The sequence below is a fragment of the Corvus cornix genome, chromosome 2 (assembly GCF_000738735.6).
Source record: "Corvus cornix cornix isolate S_Up_H32 chromosome 2, ASM73873v5, whole genome shotgun sequence".
NCBI classification, from domain to species: Eukaryota; Metazoa; Chordata; class Aves; order Passeriformes; family Corvidae; genus Corvus; species Corvus cornix.
Genome location: NC_046333.1, coordinates 103,632,423 through 103,651,617, shown reverse-complemented (window position 1 = coordinate 103,651,617; position 19,195 = coordinate 103,632,423). Strand labels below are relative to the sequence as shown.

At 43.7% G+C, this 19,195-nt stretch overlaps 1 protein-coding gene across 6 annotated transcripts in view; it reads right to left on the bottom strand.

The window, feature by feature from the left end:
• Nucleotides 1-18,874, bottom strand: part of EPB41L3 (erythrocyte membrane protein band 4.1 like 3) — a 144,660-nt gene extending 125,786 nt beyond the window's left edge. For 5 of the 6 annotated variants that reach the window (XM_039572414.1, XM_039572471.1, XM_039572452.1 and 2 more), the window contains exon 1: nt 12,050-12,116. In XM_039572414.1, the coding sequence (XP_039428348.1) occupies nt 12,050-12,101 (52 nt within the window). In that variant the 5' untranslated portion in view covers nt 12,102-12,116. Of the gene's footprint in view, nt 1-12,049; nt 12,117-18,656 lie in introns of those variants that run through there. The other variant, XM_039572355.1, reaches the window with a different exon arrangement.
• Between the last annotated feature and the right edge of the window lie 321 nt (nt 18,875-19,195).

Here is a 19,195-nt window from a genome sequence, read left to right as displayed (position 1 = left end):
TCAATACTGCATTTTTCCTGCTCTGATTGAGATATTTTGACGTAATGACAAAATTGTTCTTGAAATATTCAAAATTCTGATTACTGCACTTTTCTGAGAAGCATACTTTTTTTTCATTATTTCTCCTAGTACTGATAACATTTACATTTTCCTTTGGAAGAAAAAGATTTGTCTTCATCGCTTCTCTTTGTATTTTGTTTTATTTTATCTTTTTCAACATTCAGCACAGCAAGGAAGACATATTTGCATGCAAATGAAAATCAATGCGAGAAAGCAATTAAATCAAACAAAAAGTAAAATCATCTCTGGAATTAATGAAACTCTTCTTCTCCTTTTAGAACATTAATTCAACACTGTCTTTTATACGCCAGTTGACTAATTGTCTACTCTTCCCTTAACCAAAATTATCAAGAGAAACAAACCTTCATGAATTCAACATTGTATGTGCATCCTGAGAAAAAAAAAATGATAATTTTTTTTTTGTGTGCAAGGACATGTATGTTTTAACTGACAAATTTAGATCACAGCTCAGTTTTCCTAGGATCAAAAACTTTTAGATATGTGTTGCACCCTTATAACTCCAGAGCAGAGCAGAAATTTGAGAAGAAGGAAAAAACCATTACAAATGCTATTGCATATTCCAGTTCAATCTAGTTTTATATTGCTATTTACACAGCAATCAGCTCCCAAATAACTCTGATTAACCTTGTGCCTACTTTTGTAAAGAGAATAGCTGCAAACACGCTCGGGCTTCAAGCAGAGGGGACTTAATGCAAGGGCAGGCAGTCTGGCATAGCAAACTAATAAAACCTGGATTACGGGTAACCTGCAAACTGCACCGTGGGCAGAGCAGCAACTTTTGGCCATTGCATTACAAAGTATCATTTCAGAAAGCACTCTGCTCGGGGTTTTACAACAAAATAAACTTCAAATGATTTTAATGGTGTGTATTTGGCTTTAATAATGCTATTTAAGACTATATACTAAGTTGTGTAACTTCTGCCTTCAGACCAGGCAATTTCATTACTTTCCCCTATAAAAAGTGGCTTTAATAACTAAGCTTTTAAATTGTTTTCCCCATAATAAATAAATGACGTTAAAAGGCAGTTGCCAGCACTGAAGAGCTGGATCCAGTCCCACAGTTGACATTAAGGACATAGATTAGATCAAGCCAACAAAACACTTAAAGCAAAGGTTTTCCCTATTAGCTGTAGTAATTTTTAAACTGAGATACAGTAATATGAATTTAATGCCAGGTGAATGAGGTCAGACAAAGAAGAAATTATGTCAGCAATAACAGGCAAATTTGTACCAATTTCATGTCTACAAATTAGAGCACACTTTCCTTCAGAAACCATTTATGTCTTTATCAGCACAGAAGAAATGAAATACAATCACAACATCAAACTTGTGAGAACAGAGCTACAATACAATGATGTTTGCTATTATTTCTTATGGGCACATTATGAAGGAGGATGATAGCATCTCTTCCCAAACTGAAAAGAAAATTTAATGATAAAAGCAATGGTTTAGGTCATGAAACCAACCCTCTCAATCTCAGGACAGTAAAGTTGCCGTCCCTATTTCTCTTCCTCCAGTTTAAATGAACGTCCTTTTAGCAGCACATTTCTGGCTTATAAATTTCTGATGTCACATGTTACCATGGCACAGACCCAAGAGGTTGTGCAGCTACCAAAGACATCAATCCCCAGCAGAGCAAGAAAGGAGTTCAAGTCAGGTAACCAAAACCAATGCAAAACTGCAAATGCTAGCTGGGTCCAGCTTGCAGGCCAGCAGGCTCAAGTTTGTGTGGGAAAAAGGGACAAAAGTGTGAGAGAGGTGACCACACTTCTACTGTGACACAGGTGCTATGCTCACCATGCTGAGGAGCATTAACAGCCAGGACCTGATCACACCACGGTCTGAAACGCTGACTGCAGAATGGTTTATGTTGGAAAAGGCCTCCAAGACCACAGAGTCCAATTGTGAACCTACTGCAGCCAAAGCCACTGCTAAACCACATCCCTAAGTGCCACATCTACACACCTTAAAAATACGTCCGATCTAAACTAAGGATCTTAGCACACTTAATCTAGTTAATTAATGTATTAGTGCATTGTCTCTCAAAATACACTACCCAACACACCAGCTGATGCCAAGTGTCTGCCCTTAGTATTTACTTCCGCAGTGCACTGTGTATTTGCTACCTCTGTCTTAAAAGAGAGCAGGTAGATGATCAAGCATTTTATACCTTAATTTTACTTGGAGATACCAAGTCTAAAATAGTTAAGTCTTCTAGATAGACAAACGCTTTCTCCTCCTCCTCCCAACCCTTTTATTTATAGCTTTCTTTTTCCTTCAGGTTAAATAGGTTAGGAATAATTACATCATCTTCATGACCTGCACCACGTCAAACCATGAATTATTTCTGCTCTTTTCCACTCCATCTCTATTTTAGCACTTTACTTCTGTAATAGTGCAACAGGAATTATCGGGAAGCTCCAAATCCAATTTCATGTACCAGAACCACCTTTCCTACCTCATGTTCTCAAGACTTTGCTTTCCTTTTCAATTCCTATCACAAGCACTGCAACAGCTCTCCCAAGTACAGCAAAGCACCTCTCTTCCAGAATATCCTCAATTTTGCCACACTGCAATGCAGAGGGACTATCAGGCATTTGCTCTGTTCCTTTAGTCTCTTCTATGCTCAGCAGAGAGACCTGGTAGATGCAGCAACACACAGTACTTACAAGCACCCCCTGGTGCCACCACCACGTTTCCTGCTGTTCAGCACCATGACTAAATCCAGCCTTTCTGAGGTTTTTCCCTCCTCTACAGAGCTTCACCATATACTATCTTGGACCCAGCCAGGAAGTACTGGTGCAGCTGTGCCATGAGGCCATGTTGGGGGACAAGGACAACTATTCTGGGACCTCCTCCCTCCTGTCAGCAGCAAACATCTCCCTTGGCCGTGAGACACCACCACCATTATCCCAGCAGTGTTGGGCATGACAAGCATAGGTTCACATTTCACTCTCACAGATTCAAAGCAACAGGGTGAGTGAAGTGTCCCATCCTGTTACCTGGAGGGTGACAACAAAAGCCACCTGTAGGACCTTCGTGGTCAATTTTAGCCTCAGCTCGAAATGAGGTGTTGGTTACCATGCAAAGGGCATTTGTGTGTGGTGCAGTGTTTGAGTTGATGACAGACCCAAAAAAAAAAAAAAAAAAAACTGCCTTGCCCTTTTGGTCTGCAATTTTAAAAATACATTTTAATGGTACAGCAGTAGTTTAGATTTGGCCCAAATTTCATTATGTTTATAGTGACAAAACGATTTAAGGGAAACAGAGATATTTCCAACTTTTGTTTAGAAGCTGAAGTGTAACCACAGCTTCTACATAGGTAATAACTACTAAACACAAAACACACAAAATATGTAGTGATCTACTGGATCACCGTAAGACCCAGACGCCTCAAGTGATACAAACATGTTTGCTTTCATTGTCCACTCTAGAAGTGTGAAATTAAGTAACATGGAAAAGAAAATTGGACTTAACAATGTGGTATTTTAATTTTTTTTAAAATTCAACAGATAAATGTTGGTTTGTTTTTTTCTTTTCCTACAGAAAACAGCATTTAATAGTAAAAGAAATCCAGCTGTCTACTCCAATGCCATCATCCCTTGTGGGGTTGAGAGACCAAGTTTACACCTATATGGGAAGTTTAAGGTTGCCAAGTACACCAGCATCTCGAAATCTAAAGGAAAAAAAAGGCAACAAAAGCAACAAGAAGAAGTTATGAGCTGTCAAGAAAGTGTGTGTATGCATATGCACTTAAGCAACCCCTCCCCACAACTGCTGGCTGCCTTCCTTAGCCAAGTGAAATCAGCACAACCCAGCACTGGGAGGCTCCAGGGCTTGGCAGTGGTGCCCCATGCTCAGGGGGGTTTCACCACCCATATCCCATTTCAATGGCTGTCCTCTTCAGCCATTGCTCCTGGTCCTTTCCCCAACACTGCAGACACATGGCCAGCCCGGCACCCCATCGCCACAGCTCCCCATTTTCACATGGCCAAGGCACCATCTCGCCCCTCCCTCCTGGCACCAGATGTTTCCCATTAACTTTGTCTGCACTCAGCTCACAAGTGTCAACTGGAAAGCCCAGACCCCAAGTATTTTACAGATGAAACAACAACAGGCTCTTTGCCAATGACTCAGGCGTGGATCCCAGCCTCTGCTCCACACTTCTCAGGCAACTGGCAGAAAATAAGCCGAGAGCTGTCTGGGGATTTGTGTGGGAGACCTCCTCCACCTTGCAAGGGCAGGCAGCTCTGCAGCCCTCAGTGTAAGCAACGTGAGGGCAACACTCACAACCCCACTGTGTCTTTGAGTAATGGCAAAGGTCTGCAACACCCCCATGCAGGCAGGGAGGGAGGGGCTGGTGGCTCAGGCATGCAGTCACACTCAGCCCAGCCATGATGCCCACCCCACCTGCCTCTTTCCTCATCAGTCTCAAAGTGCTGCAAAGTGCCACACTGCTCAGGGTAAAAGCCTGTTCAAGTGGCCTCAAATGTCCCTTTAAGGAAAGGGAAAAATCACAGCCAGACAAAACCCCACTGTAGTAATAACTAAACAGTCCTCAGACAGCTCAGGTTTTCCTCTCTGCAGGTTTGCTGTTGTGCCCGCTTGACTAAATATTCTGAGTTCCTGCTTCTTCAGTATGGAGTGTAGAAAGTAAATCTGTGTTCAGTCTTAAGTATTTAAAAACTTTCTCAAACTGCTCCAGTTTCAAAAAAAACCCAAAAAATTCTTATTGGTGCTTCTTGTCTCTGTTTCAGAGCAATTATTATCAGGGCACTGGAGACATGACAGAGTAACTATCAAATACTTTTCTATTCAAGTTAAAAATAGTTCAGAATGTGATACCCCTTTTAATAAAAAAAAAAAATTAAGTAGCATCTGACAGAGGGTTAAATATTACAAAAACTGAAATATTGAGAAAACAATAAAAATAAACATTGAAATATAACACGCTTCTTTAGAGAAGCATTACATATTGGAACATAGTCCTTTGACTGGATATTAATATCCAATACACATCTCAAAATTCATTACTTCTTAAAAGAACTCCACAATTAGTTTTCTAATTTTGATTTTGTAGATGAACAGGCTGGTTTCCAACATGCCACATCAAACACTGTGAGAGTATATATAGGAACTAACCACAAAATATTCCAGGATCACATCATTGCCATGCTGGTTTAATTTCTTTTTATCCATGTGCTATTTTATAAAATAATTATTTTAGCTTCATGTGCACGTGTAAAACAGATGCAGTGTTTCATGTTGCCACTCCCATACTGACTGTAGTGGAAAAAGTCTCACTCTAGATAATCACAAGAGAAAGCAGTGCCTATCACAACTCCTCTTCTGTGTCCTTTATCCACACTGCAAGGGCGTTTAAGAAAAGGAACTGGAGACTAATCTTTAAATTAAACACTAGATGGAGCCCACTTCCCAAGACTGAAAAATGAAAGCTCTCCTTGCAGCAAACTCCTACAGCCTATTGCAATATCTGGTAATGCATAAACATGACAGGACTCAAACAGCTGCAAAGACTGTCCTTAATGCAAAAATATATACTGTCCATCAATTATATCTCTGCATAAAGGGACAGTCTTTAATACCAGGCAACTGCAAAGGAATTTTTATTCCTCTACAGATATATTAGTTTGGTGTACAACACCCACAATACTTGAAATAAATTAGGCACACGTGGACTTTTGTAATACCATATGACAAACATAACGCTGGGTTGAGAGAACTATGGCCAGGTCTGACATCTCTTCATTTTGACAATAAACTGTACTGATTCCGACTATATGAAAATTTTGCACACATAAATTAAAATTAAATAGGAAGAATCCTTTTTCAGTTGGTTCGAATCAGCTCTAGCAAGAAGGCTCATTTGTGACGTTTGCTAAAATGCCGCCTCTCTCAAATGAAACATACCACACACTCAACTAGAGATAAGTGAGCTTTGGTGTTAAAAATAGGAATGCAACAACACCAAACCTCGGTACAACTATTCTGGTGAGAAAGGAAAAGAAAAATATAGAACCAAGTTGCCAAGATCCAAACTGAGCAGCCTCACGGATCCTGGATAACTCCATTTATCGCAGGCTCCACCACAAACAACTGCCAGTTCTGCAGTATTTTGGCCCCACTCTGGACTGGTCTCCCAATGCAAAGGGCAGGCAGAAATTGCAGGCAGACAACCCTTGGCCCTTCCTTAGCTTGTGAAAGGACATGCTTACAGGAACAGCTGGAAGCCAAGCAGACAATAAAGTTGTGCAAAGCCTCAGACCCACTCCCCAGCAATGCAATTCTGCTGACAGCCAGGCTATCACTGATTGCTTTAACCTTTGCTCAGTCCAGGCCACTGCCTTCACCTCACTCTTTTTCTAACAAACCCACGGTAATAGCTTCATCAAGGTTAAGATAAGCACAAAGGCAGTTATCTTTACCACTGAAAACTACCTTTTGCTCACAAACAGTTATCCATCCTGCTCAAACAAAATTAACCACAGCAACCCTGCTTACCTTAGGGCATTTTATGAACTGGCTGGGAGGAGAGACAAAGGGAAGTTATTACCTACCACCAACACAGATCCTAATGGCTATTTCCAGAAGGGAAAATACAGTGTCTGTGATGATCAGTGGAAGTTTTCTTTTTCCCTAAAGGGCCCTACTCATTCCTTATTTCTGAGAAAGGCCTACATAGCACATTTTCTTTGTCCCACATCCTCATGGATGAAAGCTGGTCTTTGGGGTCTTGCAGGTTACTGTTGGGATGCTCTCAAACCAAGCAAAGCTCTTCAAACCTGAGACCTGCTGCTAGGAGATCGTGGCTGTGCTCACCATCACGCTGACAAGTGACCGCTCGACCCCACAAAGAGCACGCACAGGACGATGATCACATCTGTTTGTCAGAGCTGGGGCTTGTGAGCAAACATACTGCAGCCATAAAAGCAATGGGCTTTGCAGCTGTAGCAAGCACACAGCCAGCTCAAACATTAATACTTCAGTCTGTGAATATCCTGGTTCAGTCCTATTACATTATGTTTGCCTTCCAGTATATCTAAACTGGACATGTATCTGCTCCCAGATGGGAAGACTGATTGGTGTCTTGGTTTTGGGGTTTTTTTGGGTTTTTTTTGACAGTGGGTAAGCACCTAATAGCAAGCACCTAACATATCCTTTACAACGAGATCTGAAAATAATTAGCAATTGTTTGACACTTGATCTAAAACCATCTGGGAGAACACACCCATGTACTTCCACGAGCTTCTGGTTCAATAAAACAGGGACTTTATTAGCAGGAAGTGTATCTCACCAACCACACAAATTAAGTGTCAGCAAAAGGAGGAGACAATTGAAATACCAGCTACAGTTGTAGGTTTGACTAAATAGTAATGTTTAACTACTTCCTTATCACAGTCTTCCTATACAACTATAATTTAGGAACCTTTGCCACTGTAATTTTCCCTGCTTCATTTTCTTTACGGCTATGCTTTTATGTGTCAGAATAAATAGTTGTTCATCAGCACTATTATCCATGCAACAGCTGAAAATAACCAGCTACGTGAAAAAAACAGAGAAGAACAAATACAAAGGTTTTGCATAAGTATAAAAGAAATTAAAAGAAAAGGCAAATTACCCAGTGTGGTATCTGATGCTGGAGGGAAAGTGGACACAAAGCCACTACAGTTACACAAATGTAACTCTGAAAACAGACACTGTGCAGACACATGGAGCAGCATGCCTACAAACAAGGTAAAGTTAAGCCTAAAATATAAAGCTTCCAGTTTCTCACAGCAATAATCCTGATGGCTTTCAGCCCCAGAACATGGAAGGGACAAAACTCTGGCCTTGCTGGGAGCTCACCCACTAAACCACATGCCATCGCAGCTGGGGCACGACTGACAAGAATGACAGCCCACTAAGTATGTGGGTGGAAGCAGATGGAATAGTTGTTAAAAAAGTGCAAAAATAAGCAAAAACTTTTTAAATCCCATTTGGAGCTACTAACTGTTGCTTTCCATATTCACCTGTATTGCCTCCAAACACAAAGGAGAAAAGTCAATCTGCAAGTTAAACTAATGCCCTTCCAGGAGAAACAAAAATCAAGCAAAAAACCAAAACCAGAAATATAACAGAAGAACTGAGATTGGGTAAACACTTAAGTTCATTCAATTGCACATTCACAAAGCATATCCCACTTACAGCGCATTTTGTACATTTTCTGTTTACTTTCAAGTGTTTGCCAGACTAACTCCAATGTTGCAAGCCATCTTCCTGAAAGCACAGAGACAAACACACTTGGAGGGTTGTGTAAACCATTAGCAGTGCTTTGGTCCTCTGACCTATCCACACTCCTCTTTACAGATTCACCTCTTTCATCCTGCAAGGTTGTGTCAGTACCTTAACTGCTTCTTTCTTCTCTCCCTCTACAGAGGCACTGTTTAGGTTCACATAACCACCCATGAGCACCTACATCACCTTGGGGAGCTGGCTCACGTGCAGTCCGATCCTCCCACAGATTTTCATCCACCTCCTATTTGCACTCCCACACAATTTTCGAAAGACTGCAAATAGCCACATATCAATCACTAAAAAAAAAAACCAAAACCCACTAAACAAAAAACCCCTGAAAGACTGGAAATATTCTGCATGAAGAATTTACTTCTCCTGAAGTCTCCTCACACAAGGTAAGTGGTGTGTTAACCAATATAAACAAAAGTCAACTGATTATTTCCAAAATTTTAGAGACTAGTTATACAGCTACCATTGGCATAAAACAAACCGCATACAGCTTCTTCAGAAGCAGCAAGTGCCAGGTTTTAATTGCTTTGCTCAATTAAAAACCAAAAGCAATGAACACTCACAGACAGCCCCAGACAGCCCTCCAGAATGAGCCTGCCCAGATGCTACATCCCTTTTCATCTTACAGCAGCCACCACCAGCTTGCTGTTACCACAACACCCTCCATGACCATGACACTTAATGATTCCAGCTTTACTCTTTTTCCCAGCATAAAAATCCCTCTAAATTCAAGTGGTTTTTAATGGATCACAAGATAATTCAGCTAGGAGGGACCCCACAAGGTCTCTGGTCCAGGCTTCTGCTCCGAGTAGGGCCAGCGGTGAGATCCAGCTCAGGGCTTTGTTCAGTCACGTCCTGAAATCTCCCAAGGATGGAGACGGCACAGCCTCCCCAGGCAACCTGTGCCCCTATGCAGCTGTCTGTCCTCAGACAGAAAACATTTTACCCTTGTAACCAGTGTGAACTTCTCTCATTTCAACTGGTATCCACTGTCTCTTGGCCTTCCACCACTGAGATGAGCTTGGAATGATGTCACTCTTTTAGTGAAAAGAAATCACTCCTTATACTTTCAGCTCTGCTATTTATCTGTTTATGCAAAGTACACTTTGCTCTGTGATTTAGATTGCTGTTTCAGATTTTAACTTTGCTAACAGCATTTGCCAAAAATTCAAATATAACCAAATCAGAGTGAAAGTGAAAAACAAATCTAAGAATAAAACTTGGGTGGAAATGCTCACCCATGTGATCACATCAAACTTTCCCTGATGTGCCATGGTGATGGCAGCACTTCAGCACTCATTACTGCATTTCCAGATATCGAAGAAGCATCTCTTTATATAGGTGCAACATGAGAGCCAATTATTCATGTAGATTACAAAATAGGCCAAAAAAGCAAGATACATGCTGGAGCAAAGCTATGAGGAATGCACTCTGCTAGTCTTCAGACTCAAAGAGTTTTGAGCCGTGTGTCCATCACAGTAAATATGCATTGCTTCCTGGGCCCAGAAGCTGTTACTTTTTCAGGCTCCTCAAGGTTCCTTAGCACATCAAAGGACAACAATCCACATCAGCAGTCACCTTACAGACCTTACTGCTACGCAGTTACCAAATCACCCAGTACCAGTCATGCAGAAGGCTTCTTAACTGCTCTCCTAAGCCATGCAGTGGAGGAGTAAGAGACATAACCAGAACTAAGAGAGGAGGTAAATGCAGCAGTGCAACACATGTTCATGCTGCCTGAAAGGTCATATGATATGTGATTAATGCCATTATCCTCCAGGACTCTGGAAATTGCCCTGAGCAACAGCTTTCCGGCATAAGCTATGGATCAATAAAAAGGATTAAGCAACAATACTTCAGAAATGCTCGAAAGCAAAATACCAGGTTTTATCTCAGATTTTCTCTAAATCTGTCCCTGATAAGAAACTCCTAAGTTTGAGGTCCATCTTTTGGTCTCCGGCTCTTTACACTAGCGCAAGAACGCAGGTGACACAAACTGTGCACACTCAAGAGACTGGAAAAGGAGGAGGAGAGGGAAAGAGAGCCAGCGTCAACCTTCCCCCTCCCCCCTGAAGGGGTGTGTACAGCTAAACCCAGCCACAATCTGTCAGCAAGTAGCCAGAGCCAGCCCTACGCTCACTCCCACACCTTACCGAGGATAGGGCCATCACCACACCAGGAACGCTCGCATCATTCTGGGAGAGGACAGACAGCCAACCCCACTCCCAAATCACATTTGTCTTGTCCCTTGAAACTTAAGGCTGTGCATAAACGAGGTTGTCACCACACAAGTGAGAGGTGAAGCAAGTTGTTTTCCCTAATTAAACCTATTAGTAGTAACGAGTCACTCCTGCTAGGTCTAAATAGCTCAGAGATAAATCCCAGGCTGCTAAGCTGCCAACCACCTCCCATCAGTGCTCAGAGGCAGCTTTTGTACTCCTCCAGACAACACTGGGTAAATACTACCACCTCCAACCATGCTCCTGGAGCAGATCTCCAAGTTGATAAATTCAAAGCAAATGTTTTCCGTGCAGCTGTCCAGTCACCTTTATTGACAATAAAGCCCAAAACGCCAAAACCTCCTCCTCGGGGAGCAACAGCAGATACACCAGATGAATATTCTGCAGGTTAGGTGCCTGCACACAAGGAAAGAGTATGACCATGACAAAGCTTTGTGCTTTTTTATTTTTAAAAAAAGAAACCTCACTAGAGACTACTTGGGATGGAAGACCTTTTCATGGAAAATTCGTTCACAATATTTAATGCAAACACACCATCAACACATCATCTCTTAAAAGTTCACACCACAGGCAACATCACTATTAGGAGCAGTAAGGAGAATGACACAGTGCTTTTCTAAAAAAGCCATCCAATGAATTAATCATCTTCTGTCTGAACTATTTGCAGAAACAACTGAATAAGCCAGAAAAGAAAAATTAAAATGTTCTAAGCTGTTGCTTCACAGTATGTCTTACAGAAAAGTAATTTTAAAATTATTACAAAGGCAATAACACTCAATCTCATAACATGACACTATTTCAAATTAATCCAGTGCATGTTAATTCCTTCACCTTTGCCAGTGATAAAACAGAATAAGAAAAAAAAAAAAAAAACACTCCATCAAAAATAAGTTGAAATTCAGTAAGCTTTGCCTGTTGCTTTGACAAAACCAACACTGCAAACATGGCCTTAGCTTTCATCAAGCACAACTTCCAATACATAACATTCATCTTCTTTCTCCCAAGTAAGCTTTCACTTACTCCCAAGTAAGTGAAACTCATTTTGCAGACTCACCAAGATTATCCATATTCCAGGAGGCAGCCGTTCATCGTTTGTGAAGTCCATGGTTTCAGCACAGTCATAGCCATCAGCAGGAGAATGAAGGGAAAAAGAAGAAAAAAAAAAAAACCTCTTGAGATTCAAAACACAACACCACTGCTTTCTGTAAAAGCAAAAAACCCCAAAAGTTTCAGGTAACTCATTAAATGGACTTAAGAGAAACAACCCCCCCGCCCTCCAATTTACTGTAAAAAGAAATAAAACCCCCCACAATATCAATGTTAATAAAAGAATAATAATTACAGTCTAATAAAGATCTGTCAAGACTGACCTCATAAGGAACATTTTGTGAGGGGGGAAAATGTATATTTAAGAAAAAACAAACCTTCTACTGCACCTCCCCCATCAGGCAGTAACAGGTGTGCAATATCACACATAGGAAAAGGTATATTATTTTCTCTTATTCTGCTGACATTTTAAAATCCTTGAAGAGGAGAGGTAACATTTGGCAAGGAAGTAAGGCAAAGCCACCACAGCAACTGCTCAGCTTCAGAATCCTCAGTCAAGGATGGGGGATTGGTAATTTATTCTTTGCAATTAAGGGGGCCTGCAGCTTGCCCCACAGCTGAACATCTACACTCTGTTACACATCTGCAAGCCGTCAAGAACACCCAAGCTGAAATAATTGTTTTTTTCAATTTGGACTTTGAACAGTGTCTGAGTGACCAAACCCAGTGTGTGTCACTTCTCTCCTACTAATAAAAACCCAAGAAAGAATTTTACAGCTTTCCCAGGCTCAGCATTGATTTCTTTTGGCAACTGTTCCAAAACAGTCGACCAATTTAGCGTTTGGGTTTGTTTTTTTTTTTTGCTCTTCTGTTTGGTTGGGGTTTTATCATTATTATTCCTTTGGAGAGGAAATGCTTCAAAGAGATCGGTACAAAATGCCAATTGCTGTGGGTTAACCTAAACAAACTGCATGTGTGTATGTAAGGGCAGACAAAGGCATGCTCTTCTTTTGACTAGAGAAATCAATTGCATGTGCAAGTTCAGGAAGTGCACAAGGTCCTGAGCACAGACAAGAAGGCGAGGAGAGTGCTGAAGCCTGCGACGAAAGGAAAGGAGGCAGTGAAGGAAATGCTGTCATCATCTCCCAGCAGCTCCGTGACCATCAGATTGATCACCAGGCCAAGGCTGACAAGATGCCAAAAGGCCAGAGGCCATTGCAAAGTCGCTTCCAACAGATTGGGATATATCTTCTCAGTTCACGTGTTTCGACCATCCAAATTCTCCAAACCAACTGTTCTCAGGAACAGTCATCCTCACAACTCAGTGCTCTTCTGCTGGGTCACAGCAAAGGGGCCTGAGGCCAGAGCAGCATTTTCGCCTCCAGAAATCTCAAGGCAACTCAGGAGAGCAGTGAGCCACCAGCACAGCCCCTGGTGTGGTTCCTACTTGATCCCTGCAGAAATCATGCCATATGAAGGCAAATTTATCTGTTAGAGTCAAAAAAGAAAACTAAACTGTCACAAGCAACTAATTTGCAGCTCCCCCCCACCCCATGGATAATGGCTTATGAGTTAGCTCCTCCTCAGCCTTCACGGCCCATTAATAAGACAGCACGAAAGGCTGCAGAAAAAGGAAGATGACTACTCACATATTTACCACTTTGCTAGAAAACAACTTTTTTTTTTGGTTGCTGTTTTTGTAGGAGTGTTTTTACAGTAGGAGCCTTTCCAGTACCTTCATGTGAAGAATATTGGAGAGGAAAGGGAAAAGAGATTGCAAAAGATTTGCCTTCATTTCTGATTTCTCTTGTCAGTCTTGTGGACCCCAGTCCTTCCCCAGAGCTGCAACCATGCACCATTACTGTCAGTGTGACTGTAGTTACAGATTGCCCTCAAGATATTACCTGTCTTTTACCTCTGCCAGGGAAGCTGAGATTCCTGGGAGAACATTTTTACTGGAGCAGATATGACTTCAAGGTACTCCCAAGGACTGCAAAGGCCAATGAGTCACCTGACTGAACACGGGACTTCATATTACTGAAAGTGAGATTTTGATGGTGGCATGGAGCAAGCTTAACATTAATGTTATCGGGATATGAGAGGTCACATGAAAGCAGATGTTGAGTAGGCGGGAATGGCGGGAAACGTGGCATGCAAAAACACAAGGAAGGAACAAAACAAAAATGTATGGATGACTCAGAACTGGCAGAATTCACGCAGGAGAGCTGCTGAACTGGTTTATTTAGAATGGGGAGGGGACAGGAGAGCAGCATGTCCATTGACAATACTGCAGATACATTTCTGAGTGAAAACAAGAGGTGGTTGTTGAAGTTTGACACGTTATAAGGGGCAGCTTTCCATCATCAGCTCAGAAGGTTTGTGGGGGAAAAGAAAATATCACGATATGCCGTAATGGGATGGATGAACCAATGAGATGTAAATTGCCTTGAGCATTGCAGCAGCATCCACTGCCTACACTACATGCCAATTTCTTGGGTCAGGGTGAGAAGAGATACATAAGAGCAAAACCACAGGGACATTCTGCATTTCCCCTGTTCCTCTTCACATACTATTTTTGCATGACGCTGGTTATGAAACTGAAAACGTTGGTTCGGCTTCAGGCAGCAATTTTAGGGTCAATTGCTTCTTCACCAGACACTGAAATCACAATTTGTCAAGCATCAAATTAACTGTGAATGTTTTAGGGGACAGTGAACTTGAGTTATGCATTATTATTGAGTCCCCTTCCTCAAAAGCCTGTCTTGTAATCCCTCTTGATATGGCAGGAGTCTTTTTTTTTGCTAGAATCACACTTTAAGATGAACTCTGCAATTACACTACTTTCTTTTTGCTCCATCAAGTCATTCCTGACTGTTATGCACTCTTGAGAGTACAGATCTCAAGTGGTGGAATATACTTTCAAAACCATGTGAAGCATTTTATCCATTTATCACAAGAGTACATCAATATAGGTTTTCCAGCTGAAAGCATTTGACAGTTTCCTGAAAACTTTTATAGTTCAGCTTGGACTCATTCCTAACCCACAGACAGGGTAAAAGACTCATCTGGCACACCACAAAATAAGTAAGCAGTAAAGCCTTAATGAGGTTAGCTGTCCAACAAAGCCCCAAAAACCAGGGGTACGCATATTTCCCTAATTCTGACAGTACTATGCAGAACAACTACAAGCCTTGGTGCTGCAACTGATATCACTCTGTATCCAGCTGAATCAAACTGGTGTTCAAACAGCATTCCAGCCAATGCCCCAGCAGGCTAGGAAAGATGGACACTGGTGGAAATTGGAAAGCCATTGCTGGGAATGATGCCAGATTTGGATTTATTGTGTCACCTCCAGTAGCAATTCTAGATCAGAATCAAACTTTTAAATTTTACTCTTCTATGCAAACGTTCGACAGTGGATATGAGAAACATATTCTTTAAAATGGAAAAAAAACCAAGTCCAGCAATGTTCTGCAAGTTCTATAGATCTTCAGTTAATTTAAATGAGAAGTAATATTTCATATCCTGATGGGATGCTCATAAAACTTTCGGACATACATGGGTTAAGATGAAAAAAAGATTAAATCAGCAGTGCCATGAAGATTTTACATTTAAGTGATACATGACAAAGTTGAATTTGGTTTGTTGGGCCTCCATTTCAGGTCTACCTCACCAGTCTGCTATCTTACCATTGAGGTGCTTGTGAAAGTTTACCACACCATGAGCCATGAGCTACACAGCTGAAAATTCCCACTTGCCTTCAGTAAAGCAAAGGCAGCATTAAATGTCAGCAGCATCAAAATTTCCCCTTTACCCCTGAAATACAAAGCCCAAGTGCTATTTGAGTGTCACCAAACACAAGCTGTGCTAAGTCCTCAGAAGGTGAGAAACTTCAGGTCTTAGCAAGGTTTCCCAGGTTCACCCGAGAACACGTCTGTGGAAAAGTTGTACACCTGTATGCAAATAAACACATACATAAACATTGCATATGTATGTAAACACAAATGCAACATGCATATGTATAAATGATGTATAATTGATATAAAGTGGCTCATCACCCAGCAGGTGGCACTCATATCCTGAGCTCCCTAGCACTGCTCTACAGGAGGCACCATCTTCCTGAGAGGTAAGGACACCATGGGCACAGAATCACTCACCACCCTTTTGCAAGGCCTGATGTGTCAAGTCCAGCATCCGGGCCAAAATCCCATTTAGCTTACTGGCCAGGCACCCCCTCCATTAATTCCCTCAACAGCTGCAAGACTCCCCTTTGACTGCTGCTGATTCTCAAGTGCTCTTGCAGCCTTTCCAGAGGAGCAGCATTTTGGGGACTGAAAGGGTCCTGGAATATTTTCCATATAGAAGCATCACATTATGATGTCAAGAACAATGCAACTAAATGTAAAGCTTCCTTCAGACTTCACCACTTCTTTTCTCCATTTAACACACCCAACCAGATTTCAGTTAGCCCTACTAATAATTTGGGCTTTTGAAGATCTTATGAATGAGCAAATCAGAACTGGCAGAGGAAATGCTGTTCTCCTTTGATTAAAATTAAAGACTTGTTTTCACCCAAGACTTAAGTGTCACCATTGCACGTACATTCTTAATACACCTCCTTCTTCATCTGAGTGGTGCTTCAACTTCAGCTGAGTGGGTTTGTTTTTAAAAAAATATTTTCCTTTCCAATTCAATATTCCACCCATCTCCCTTCCCTCTTAAAAAAAATAAATAAAATCAGTTTAGAAGCATCAATTTGAAAACATCAGCTCTTCGTGGAGCAGTGCTGTTCCCCGTTAAGAGAATGCTTCGTGTCAGATTGAAAGATACCTTTCCAAGGTCATTTCATGTTCCAATGGGTTTGTTATGAAGTTGTGGAATGGCAGATAAGGTTGCATGAGATAGTAAAGTGCCTTCCTAAGCTAGTTCTGGGCAGTAATGTGCAACCAATATTTGAGCAAGGGACTTCAAGAAACTTCATATGCTGAAATAAATGCTGCTGCAGGAAGGACAGGAGTAGTACTGAGGTAGTGATAATTTATTTCCCAATTGAAAAAGAAGCCAAAGAAAAGGCCATTTTCTGGACAAATTTGTGCGAACTGCACACGTTTGTGGACTTGGCAAACATTGGGTGCTTCTAGGAACATTAGGGAGTATCTCTTCAGCAAGTTAAAATACTCAACCCTGTGTAATAATGAAGATTTGATGTTAAAAACTGGTCAATTCAGAATCAATAGTGATACCTTCAAGTTACAAGAACAAGGATACAAGAGTAGCTCTCTATTAAGTACCAGGACTGATAATTTGCAAGGTTAGAAAAGGGAGGGGGAAATAAAAGTGCATATCTAAGAACAGTTCTTTGAAAATGTTGTAGTTGCAAGTGTGAGGGATGATGATCCAGTATTTTTAGACTGCTTCTAACAGATCCCAAAAATGGAGGAAACCATATAACAGTATCCTCTTAGCAAGCTTTTAATACTGCCTGAGCCTATCCCAAACTCTGAAAGAAGGTAAGCATCTGGCAGCACACTGAATTGCGTGCCACCATTTCAGCCATCATACTAGGGACTAAATCCTTCCCTGGAAATAACAGAGGAACAAACATGCAAACTCCAGAGAGAAGGGGGAAAAAAGATCCTCCTCACAAATGGTTAGCTGCATCTTAACGTGGTTTAAAGCTTGACGAAGGATCACCCGTTTGGAATACAAAAATGCAAGTATTTGGCATTGAAACAGCCCTAGCAAAAGGGCTGGGGAGCCTGACAGGATGTTTTTTCAAGTCCCAAATGAGCATTTTGGGGGTCCAACAGCCTGACAAGAAAAAAATTAGAAAAATGGCCACCCAGCACTGAACTATGCACAAAATGCAGAGTTTCGGCGCTTCCAGTTCTGCATTGCACCCTGCGCTCCCAGCCCCCCGCATTCCCACAGGCTCCCGAACGCCCCCGGCTCCCCCATGGCGCTGTCCACTGCCGGGGAGCGGGGGGGCTACAGTCCCTCGGCGCTATCTGCAACCACCCCCAGGGCTCCATTACTACTACTTTTAATTTTCCTGCTACTATCACTTTTCTAATGAATTGCTGCTACTACAGAAATGTAAATGTCGCCAGCTGAGCAGTTCGGGTTTTTTTTTTAAACATCCGAAAAGGTAGAGAAAAGGGGGAGGGGAGGTGGGGAACACCTCATTAATCTCCACTATCAAACATTTTTAACGCTAAAGCCACACCGACCCCCGCCGCCCGCAAAACCTTGCGGCTTCATCAGGACTGGCCCCAAGCCCCAAAAAGGAGCTTCAGCGCCCCATCAGCAGCGGCTGGGCTTACCAGCGGATGCTCCGCTGGCCGCGCTCCGGCTTGCGCAGCACGGCCCCTCCGCGCCCCCGCAACCCACCCCCGCCGCGCACCGCCCGTAACTTTGCGGGCGCCGCCGCGTCCCAGCGCCCAGGCGGATCTTCCGCGGGAGATGCTGCGTTCCGCGGAGGGCAGGAAGGCGGGAAGGGCAGCTGAGGGACAGGGTCCGGCAAGAGCCGTACCCCGCCTGCGGCACTCCCGCACCGCACCGCCTGGCGCCGCGCATCCCGCGCCGCACCGCGGGCAGCAAGTCCGCCCCGACACCGGAGCGGGGGCAAACCCTGCCCGGGGACCCCCGAAACGACCCACGGCGGGGACGAGTGGGGTCACGGGACAGCCCGTACAGCCAAAAGGAAAAAAGCGGAGAGGGGAATGGAAAGAGGCGAAGAGACGCCCCCGCGCCGCAGCCCTGCCGCCCCAGCCCTCCCTCCCCGCGCAGCGGCGCGGAGCGATGCGCAGCGGCAGCGCGCCCCGCGGGGGCAGCGCACGCCCCTCGGCCCTCCCCGCTGACCTCAAGCCAAGGACAGCTCGGCGGTCCCGCTGCGCATCGCGACCCACGGGCCCCGCTGAACGGAGCCAGGCCAGGGCGGCAGCAAGGGCGGCCGGGGAAGCGAGGGGAGCGGGGGCTCCTCACCTGAGCCTGTCCCGGGAGGTGCTCTCTGCCGCCGCCGCGGGAGGGACGCGGCTCCTGCCTCTCTCCACAAAGAAGGCTGGCGCGGACAGCCCCGGCCCGGCGAAGTTACGTGCCGTCGCGGAGCCGGGCTCCCACCTGCAGCGCCCGTCAGAGTCCGGCAGCCGGCACGGCACGGCTCGGCACCGCACGGCACAGCTCGGCACGGCTCGGCACCGCACGGCTCGGCCCGCCCCCCTCCTCCCCATTGGAGCCGCCGCCGCCCCGCCTCCGCCCGCCCGCCCGCCCGGAGCGCCCGCGGGGGCGGCGGTGGGCAGCGAGCTCCGGGACCCTCTTGCCCGCGGAGCTGGCGGCCGGGGCAGGTGAGGAGCTGTGCGAGGCATCAGCTCCTCTTGCCACCCCGCCACGGCCCTTGGTTTGTGGGGGGTTTTTTTGGCTGGTTTTTTTTTATTTTCTGGGGGAAAAAGGAAAATACTAAAAGCGAGTCTGTGAGGTTACTTTATGCCGTTGTTTCGTGTTGTTAGGCTTACGAGGAGCCTGTT